Raw genomic sequence first — 10604 nt, 5'->3', positions numbered from 1 at the left:
TATTTATTTATTTTATTTATTTATTCACATTTTCGCATACCAATAATAATATACCAAAATAAAATACCAAAGTTTTAACAATACACGACAAAGAAAATACAAGTTGCATCAGTTACAATAAGAGTAGTAAATAGTAGACAGTTCAATCTTTCGAAATAAATATCACTAATCCATATATCGACATTAACTATCGACATTTCGGCACCACTATTGCGCCAATAAAACGAGAAGTGCTCGAGTTTACGAAAGATAAATGTGCCTTACCTTCCTGCATACGTCGTGTAAGCCTGTTTTTGATTGGAGCTACCAGCTCTTTTATATCCTCGGCTTTACTGATATCTCTGTTACTCTTTGTTTTAGTTGAAACGTTTTTGTTAACTCGTGGAAGCTTTGGTTTCTTGATATAAACTCTTTTAATTTATTAGGATACCATTTCTTAACCTATCGAAACGTATTTTTTTTTTTGTCAAGAAATTCAAATCAAACATGTATTTTACTAAAATTGCCATAAATAGGCACTAATAATTGTTTATTTAGTGTTTTTTTGCTTAATTTTTATTTCTGGCTGTCGATTATTTTTTTGAATAAATTTAAATTTATTAAATTGTGTCTTGAAGATTGACACTTATTTTAACTGAGACAATACAAAATAAACAATTTCTTTAGAAAAGGATAATTTCTTTGTTGATAAGAAAGAAATCAGAACAGAAGAATTTAGTCAAATCGAACAATAATCTCGTCCATGGGATAATTTGGCTAACTCTATGTGTATATCTGTACCTAACTGTATATTGTAATAGCCTTTCTGTGTAGTACTGTACAAGTTATAAAAAATCTCTTTGTATGATATTGATGGCGTACTTTGTACAAATTATGAGGGACAAACTTTGTACCAAGTATAAGGAAAAATGTCGTGTCACAAAATGCCTGACGAAATTTTCGAAGGTTTCAGCCTTGAACGGGAAGTTAAAAATAATTAATATTATGTAATTATTAGAAGATTTTTCCGCCAGAATGTCAAAGACTTCACGTGGCTGTTGATATGTATTGTCACAATAAGAGTGGCGTGCCCTTCGTATATTGAACTGAACCTGTTTATAATGTCCCACTGCAGAGTAAGGGCACGGCCTATTTTTCCATATACGAGAATATTTAGAGCTTAATCCTCCACGATGTTCCCATTTTCGGTTGGCGAATAATATCCATACCACGAGTAACGATCGTAGATCTTTAACGTGACACGTATTACGTGTCAGTGATAACAACTGCGACTGACAGCTTTGCGGGTTCTACGTCGCACTGTGGGGACACCCACAAGCATAGGCACCCAAATCCGAACTAAAAAATATATATGTAAAAATATAAATATCTGCCCTGAACAGGAATCGAACCGTTAAATGCTAAAACCGAAAATCTATTCTCCACTTTTCGTAAAATTCAATTTTTTTATTTAAAAGAGCATCGGATTGCTTTAGGGTCTTCATTCGTCCTTTAAAAGGGTTCATGTTAACTCGCAAGAAATAACCTTGATCGAATCACTGATTCTTGTAAAGACTCTTGTGATACAAACGCTATGATTATGTACGAAACTTATATAACATTATTATATATAAGCTATGTTGTTCCGAGAAATATACTCTTGTTAGGAACTGAATATCTATAACATTTTTTGTTACAAATTATAAATAGACGAGAAACGGCTTTTAATGATATTTTTACAAAGACAGAATATTTTCACAGATTCAAAAAATGTTAACACAATTTCGTCTAATTCCTTTTGAACCTTTTCCTTATTTCTTCGCTCAATATCTAAATGATACAAACTCAAAGCGATATAACTTTGTTTCTTAATATCTTTCAATAATATTTGAAATATAAAATAATCTTGTTAAAGTAGTTGACAAAATTTCAAATTCAGTATTCAATTCAATTGTGTATTTAAATATTTTTACAGTTCTTACTAAAATCAACACACATTTTTTCTTTTCATACAAGGATTACAGTATTTTCGGAGCGTCTCCTTTTCTTAAAAACGGAAAGCTACCTGCCAATTACCCGAGTAGAAAAAAGGTCAGGCTCAACCAGATCATGTATCTGGACCGGATCAGGATAGAATAAGGCATGCCAGATCCGGCAAGCTCTATCAGGACCAGGTCCGGTCCAAACAAGGATAGCCTGATATAAAATATAATCAAGTATGGTAAGGCATAGTGGATCAGGACCAGGTCCGGTCCAGACAAGGATAGCCTGATGTAAAATATAATCAAGTATGGTAAGGCATACTGGATCAGGACCAGGTCCGGTCCAGACAAGGCTAGCCTGATGTAAAATCTTACCAAGTATGGTAAGGCATACTGGATCAGGACCTGGTCCGGTCCAGATCAGGATGGCCTGAAAGAAATGACGCAAACTGAGCCTGAATCGCGCTATTAATGTTTTTAAGCGCACTTAGTATATATACAGTTATCAGGACAATCTAGCAGGGAGCCCATTTCTACACAGTGGAGCAGTCGTAAGTAATAGGAAATAGTAGTTAGTAGTTAATCATTAGAAGTTAATAAATAAAATTTAATTAATAATAATAATTAATTAATAACATAAAAATAAATAAAAATAATTAATATTCAAAGTAAAAACATAAATAAATAATACATTGGAAAAAATAAACGGAAATAAATATTATAATAATTATGTTAATACATATTTATATCAATTCGCTTTTTTTTTTGTTAAACAATTTTTTCAAAAATATACATTCGTGTTTTTTAAAAGGACCGAACCCGCTGATCAGGATGAGATGAGATTTCCTGATCAGGTCCAGATCAGGAAATCTCATCTCATCCTGATCAGGTCCAGACCAATCATCTGCGTTACATGCCTTATCTAGTCCTGATCAGGCATGCCTGGTCCGGTCCTTCTAAGGAAGACGAAAAAAATTCTACTCGGGTACTAGGTTATTTGCAACAGATACATTTACAATGAGATCTCTAACCACAGCAAATTACCTTGTATCTTTTATAAAGCTTAAAAACATTGCTTTTTTATTTATTAATAAATATTTTAAAACGATTTTACGTAATATTCTAAGTAACCTGTTTTACTTCATCTCGTTCATATACTTTCCCTTGGAAAAATTCAATTAAAAATGTTGTTTTGAAGTTGTTATGAAATCCGTTGAAATTTATTATTCTCTTCAGAATTCAGAAAGTACCTATTTATTATAGCACGTTTTTCGTCACGACTTGAGACGTACCTGTCTATATCTATGTACCACCGTACGAAGCTACTAATTAAAAAACAATTGTTGATCGTATTTTAATTTATAAGTTGTTCTAATATAGGTGTTGAGCAGTCGCTATGACAGTGAGTTTTTTTAACACGCTGACTTTAAAATACACAGGCCGAAGACAGGCAGCAGCGGTTACTTACCCGCCTGCCCAGCGTTTTTACTATGGGCAACACACATGAGGTCACGCCATTTTTGGCGCGAATTTGTGGAGGCCTATGTCCAACAGTGGACTGCGATAGACTGAAGTGATCATGATGAAACTTCACAATGTTATGTATGTGTTTAAGTCACAATGTTATAATAATGTTGAATATTTTACGTTTCTTTCTTTTTCTGTATACTTACGTTAAATTTCGATGTCAGTAAATAAATAAACAAAATGATCAAAGAATATAAGATATATATATATATATATATATATATATATATGTTAGATTTTGTTTTAACCACGAAGTAGTGGCTAACTAAACCGAAACAATCCTCTTTGCGGTTTGTATTTCTAGTTCCCTCAATTTATATATTGGCTTTATTTCAATTACTTAAAAATATATGCAATGAAAATATTTTAAAATAAAATATAGCAAACAAAAGTCAACGTTTGTGTAGATGTTGCGTATAAACGAGATACATCTATACAAATAAATAAAATTGGAGTGTCTGTTTGTAATATAAAAATAATTGTGTTTGCTCGCAAACGAAAAAAAAACCGACTTCAATTACATCGACGAGTAATACAACGTAGATCGACGAAAAAATAGTCAAGTAACTACGCGTTATCAAAGATTACTTAAAAAGTAGTTATCAGATTTCGATAAAATTTATATGTGACCACATTATAAATACTAGCTTTCGATTAAATTAAAAATTATCAAAATCGATACACCCAGTAAAAAGTTATTGCAGATTTTCGAGAGTTTCGCTCGATTTCTCTGGGATCCTATCATCAGATCCTGGTTTCCTTATCATGGTACTAAACTAGGGATATCTTCTTTCCAACAAAAAAAGAATTATCAAAATCGGTACATCCAGTAGAAAGTTATGCGGTATAATACAACGTAGGTCGACGAAAAAAGCGTCAAGTAAAAACGTATTATTAGATATAACTCGAAAAGTAGTTGTTAGATTTCAAATAAATTTAAATGGGACCAATTGACACACACCACCTTTCAATTAAAAAAAAATTGTCGAAATCGGTTCACACGGTCAAAAGTTCTGATGTAACATACATAAAAAAAATACAGTCGAATTGAGAACCTCCTCCTTCTTTGGAAGTCGGTTAATAACCGCTTTTTACTAAGAGCATATGGATGTATACACGGTACATGTATCAAAACAACGTTTCTTTTTTTTAATTTTTGTTTGTCTGTCTGTCTATTTCTTCTGGCTAATCTCTAAAACGGCGGGGCCGATTTTGATGGGACTTTCACTGGCTGATGTAATAAGGAGTAACTTAGGCTACTTTATTTCAGAAATTTATTGATTTTATAACTCTGCGAACTGAAAAACTTTTTTGTTAAATTCGACGCGGACTAAGTCTCGAGCACAGCTTTAGTAAATTAAAACTGTAGCGAAATCGTGTCGGTACATGAATATATTTGATAAAACTTAGTGCTTACACAACATCAACATCTTAAACAACTACTCTCGAGAGGAGTTTCAATTTTACGAATTTTTGTTCTATTAAAAAAAATTAAAAAAGAATTCTTGAAAGAAATAAAGAAATATTCATTTCTCGTAGTAATTTTTGTCATATGAAAATATCGTAGCTTCACGAAAGATTTAATAACTAGCATTATTTATTTATTTAAACGCTTCATTGTACAGTATGCTAAAAGCATTTACAAAAGGCGAACTAAACGCCGCTGCATTTTCTAACAGAGCATTCTAGCAACCTTTGAATATGCAAAAAAGAACTTTACAACCTATACTAGGTTCAGAATAAAAATGTTGTTTAATTTATTATTTTGCATAATGTTCTTAACTTTAAAATAAAAAAATTTCTTTAAATCGTAAAATACATATTGATTGAAATATTCTGTAAAATTAACTATAGAGACAGAGTTAATATTAAATTGGCACCTGAAACTGAATTAATTAATACTATCTGCTTTAATAAAGGATTTAATTTTAATCAAAGTATTCGTTAACTTTTAACGAATAGTCACTATTGAATACAGGTTTTTATTTCACGGGGTTTTATTTTGGTCACTTTACAATAATAATAATAATAATTGTGTCTTCTAGCAAACGAAAAAAAAACGACTTCAATTACGTCGACAAGTAATACAAAGTAAACAGACAAAAAAAGTAACAAATGCACTAGTCACTACTACGATTTTCGAAGGTTTCCCTCGATATTTCTGGGATGCCATCATCAAATCCTGGTTTCCTTATCGTGGTACTACCCTTGAACAAAACTTTCACCCTTCCCAACAAAAAAAAAACATCAAATTCGGTTCATAAACAACGAAGTTACTCGCGAACAAACATGAAAAACAATACAAATAAACACGGTCGAATCGAACTCCTTTGAATTCGGTTAAAAAAGGATTTATTAACAAAATTAATGCTAACGTAAATTCGTAGTAATTTACAAAATTCTATTAAAATTAAGAAAAGCATATTTAATTCCTTTAGAATTAACATTTCACTTAACTCATAAGAATAATGCTGCCAAAATTCTTATTTATATACACAGACCACAGATAATACTCAATGTAGTATAATAATATATATATCAAATACTCCGTGTAATATAATAATATATGCAGTTTAGGGTTTTCCACGATTGTTGTAGTAAATAAATATAACATACGTACGTGCAACCTTTTTCTAAAAATACCATCCTTCCTTCATATCGTTCGTCATTAAATTTAAGCTTTTATAAGGAGATAAATTAGGTATATTTTAGTTTCGTAAATTTCAAACGTTATATTCATATTAATAAGCTTTCCTGCGAGGTATGGCCAACCTTTCATATCAAATCAAAGGGTCTGAAAATATCGTTTTACAATAGAACTACACAAGATTATGCTATATATTTCTATATATTCTGTAAATATAATTTAATCATGATATTTAAGGTTATGGTGTGTGTTTTAGACAAAGTAAATTAAATAAGTATGATTTTTTGTACATTTTCAAATCTCCTGATAACTATAACGTAATATAATTGCGCAAGTACAGGTTGCTTTTTTAATATTTTAATGTTATCGAACTTTATCCTTGAATAAAATATAAATATCTGATGACGTATTTGCTCATGCCAATTTTGGTGCATAATTTTTTGTAACTACCCTCAGGATTCTAACACATTTTGACATAAAAATTTTGTAATAAAATTATCACCTTGTTTCAGATCGATAGTTAATCACGTGAAAAATGACATTAGCAATCAAGTCACGGAATGGAAAAGTAAATTAAATGGTAAGCTACCTTTAAATCATTATAACACTGTGCTTAAATTTAATAAAGTTGATAAATCAAATAATATAAATTTGTATACTTACGCTGTGTGTGAAATAGCTATGATTACTCAAATGTATACAAAAGTTCCCAGTATGTAGTAGATAATGTTTTCAGATTTGAATCAGGTTAGACGGTACAAAAGGACGTCATTAATGCTACTATCTCAGCATTTTAGCGAAACGACTGTAACGCCTGGTGTCGATGTAAGTACATTATTTAGTTACGTACAATTTTATGTTTTGAGTTACCTACACGTTAGGGAATTCTAAACATTTTTTAATATCATATTGAAAATCTACCATTCCAGCGGGAATCGAACCTGCATCATAAGCTAAGCGACCGTGGTGCCGTCTATAGTGAACTCTTTACAGAAACCCGTAACTTAAAACCGAATATAAAATCATAATATCGACCTAACGGGTACATCGTTCCATAGCTTAATTGGCTAGAGTGATCAGTCGGAGATGCAGGTTCAATCTCCGCAGGAACGGTCGATTTTTGAAAATTATGACATTAAAAAAATATTTAGTTAATTAAATCAGTGTTTGACTAACCCTTTTGCAGTTGGCAGAGACCCTGCTTTCTGCTTCATGGTCGTTGTGTTCGAATCCTACCCTGAGTTAAGTAGTGTAAGAATAGACGTGGGTGTATGATACAATAAAATATAGTAAAATTATTTAAGCGTTGTCTGCGAAAATCAAACTTTAAATTTGGTTACAATAAAGAAATAGAATAACAACGTAAAAAAAAATCAAGGAGTTACTCGTACTAAATTAATAACAGATAAATAAAAAGCGTAACAAAATGTAAACTGTTTTATGAACAGTCAGTTCGCAGTAGGCTATATTAGGTAATCGTTTTTTAATTAATGTAACAAAAGAATTTATGCTTCGTTAAATTCGTTTTATAAACACGAATAGGTTTTTTATTGCGACGAAAATTTAATAAAATAAAAGACAGAAAGACGCAAAAATAAGACAAACAAATACACGTAAGTTTAACGAACTAAATAAAAGAATGTTTTTTATTGAATAATTCATTAACTATCGCGTATTTTTTAATTAAGGACTTTATGTTGACTTATTTTAGCACGAGATGATATTACTAAAGAGAAACCATATATTTTTACTGAAATCCCCGGCGAGTTGATGAAAATGTATGATCTGCACTGTTCCTCTATGTGTACAAATAAAAATCTATGCTACTCGCCTGGTGCAATTTAAATTGCTTTTTCTATTTCCACATTCGTGTGTATACTCTAAAACATGGAGTAGGATCTGAAAAAGCGCGCTAAATTAAAAAAAAAATTGATGTAGTATCCCTAAATCACTGCTACACTTACGTTAGCAGTATCACAGTTTGGATACTTTTAAAATAATATTAGGTCGGAGAAAAAGTTTCTTTGTATGTTATATAGAAATTCAAGGGAAGATTTTACAAAATGTATTTACATCAATTATGAATCCAACCATCTCGAAGGTAGTGACATGATCCCGTGCTGTAGAAATATTGGGACTTCTGATTAAAAACTGTGACAAGTAGTTTTGACAATCCTCTCTTGACTTTAACTTTACACTACCTAAAGAAACTAAAGAGACCGAAATATATAGAAATCTGAGGGTGAAGATCGAGGCTCTATGGTGTAGCATCAAGACTTCCCAGTCATACGTGACTACGTACACGTGGTCGGGCGTTATCGTCATGAAACACCACACCTTTTCTGTTGATCAATTCTGGCCGCTTATTCTTAATTTCTTGCTTAAGTCTTCGGCTGTTGACAGTAGAAATTCGAATCGATAGTTTTAAATATAGGCGAAAACTAAATAAAAATAAGTTTTAATTCTTACTTAGTATAACGGTTATGCTTACTAAGTTCACTAACTTATTAATTATTGACAGAAATTTAGAGTAGGTATATTAAAAGCTGAATATGCTGCGACATGTTACATCTGTAATGTTCACATTTTGACTGACGATTGTAAGTAGACGGATTAGGATCAGTGTGTGACCACAAATGTTACATCAAAGAGACTTGTTGGTAAAGCTTTAGATTAGGTAAAACCGAATTTCGGGACCGTGGGGGGAAGGGGGGGGGGACGCTACCCCTGGTACCACTGTCACACCTCAGAACCCCATGGTTATGGAGATATCCATGGTTAAAGTTTTGAGGTTAGAAGAAGAATTTCGAAAGTTAGAGGAACGCTTGGCTCCGGCGCTGCGGGAAGTGCAGCCCTTGCGTGCGAAGCACGCTCACTCATGCTGCGTTCCGCAGCTGCTCCTCTACGCATTCGTTCGCGCGCTTTCGCACGGCGGGCGAGGGCTGCCCTCCCTCCGCGCCTCCGCGGCACAAAAAAAAACACTCTAGGGGTAGAACAGACCAAGACCACGTAGACAGTGGGGTGCTCCGATTCGGTTTTGGGTATTTTTCAACCTATATTCTAGCACGCAATGTTACTAATTTTATTAGAATATTATGTCTGACGCGTTATTTTGTTTAAAAGTGTCGATTTGTCACACAATGCAAACAGTACGAGCTCAAAGGTATTATAATAGCTTTAAATTCTTCTTCTAACCTCAAAACTTTAACCATGGATATCTCCATAACCATGGGGTTTTGAGGTGTGACAGTGTTACCTTGTATAGATTCCTCTACACCCTCCACCCTCCACCCTCCACACCCAAAAACCCCATAATTCGCTTTTTCTAATTCGGTTTTACCTAGATCTTAGCCGACTTGTTTGTTAGAACGACGATTTTGTAGTGACTGCAATGGCTAAAACGATTGATACTTTCCTTTGTACCAGTTATAAATGTCCTTTGTACAAGCGACAAACGTCCTTTTTTCAGCATATAATACTGTGACGTCAGCTAGTTACTACGAGTATGGATAATTAATTGAATAAATAACTCTGGTGTCAATTGTGTAGCGTAGGTCACTTATCTGCTCGACTGATTTGAATGCTCACGATTAACCCTTCTGCCTTATTTGACTGCTCGCGATAACTTCCTGTTTAACAAATTACAGTATTAGAGCAACTTTATTTTAATTATACTATGGTATTCTCGCGAAGACGAGCAGCAGCATCCTCTATGCGACAAAGCCAGCCCTTCGGTCACCAACCCGTCTGACCAGCGTGGTAACCTATGGGCAACCCACATGAGTTGAACTTGTGGAAGCCAATGTCCAACAGTGGACTGCGATAGACTGAAGTAATGATGATAATGAAGTGATGATTCTCGCGAATTGCATAATAATTATTATTAATGTTAGAATACCATCTCTATTCATTTTATGGAAATTTTTGAAATTTAATATTGATCCACCACACCATCCACATCCACCACTGAACTACCACATTCACCATAATTTCAAAATTGTGTTAAATTCAAGCAAAGGGTTTAAGTGAGCTTACGAAATGGCACTTGAAACATAATTTAAGCACCCATAAGACAGCAAGGTTATGTTAGGGATCGTCAGGGATTTTCCAAATTTGTCGCTAAAAATACGACTACAAGTAAAAGAAAAATCTCAAGTTATTTTTCAAGATATTAGCTATTCTTACGGCGTGTACTTTCATTTTCTTGAAATTGAATTCATAGAAATAATTAGTGTTCTGATATATATTATGTATACAGTAACAATATTCCGTGAACAATAAATTATATAACCTTGAAACATACGAAGCGGGAAGAAATATAGAAGTAACGAAACGATATTTCGAATTCAACCCTAACTTAATTGACTCGTTAAATTCACGCAATACTGTGTTTTATTGCCCCTGTAATATGGCATGCTTTCATGAATTTCAAATGTAATTATACTCACGAGGAATTCGAATATGTACTA

General features: G+C 32.9%; 1 protein-coding gene across 1 annotated transcript in view; it reads left to right on the top strand.

Moving 5' to 3' along the window:
* Nucleotides 1–6861: 6861 nt before the first annotated feature.
* Nucleotides 6862–10604, top strand: part of LOC123664442 (Down syndrome cell adhesion molecule-like protein Dscam2) — an 87706-nt gene continuing 83963 nt past the window's right edge. The window contains exon 1 of the mRNA XM_045598986.1: nucleotides 6862–6960. Coding sequence (XP_045454942.1) covers nucleotides 6862–6960 — 99 coding nt within the window. The remainder of the gene's footprint in view (nucleotides 6961–10604) is intronic.

The sequence above is a fragment of the Melitaea cinxia genome, chromosome 22 (genome assembly GCF_905220565.1).
Source record: "Melitaea cinxia chromosome 22, ilMelCinx1.1, whole genome shotgun sequence".
NCBI lineage: Eukaryota > Metazoa > Arthropoda > Insecta > Lepidoptera > Nymphalidae > Melitaea > Melitaea cinxia.
Note: the sequence above shows the minus strand (reverse complement) of the source record. Positions and strands in the feature narration are given on the sequence as shown.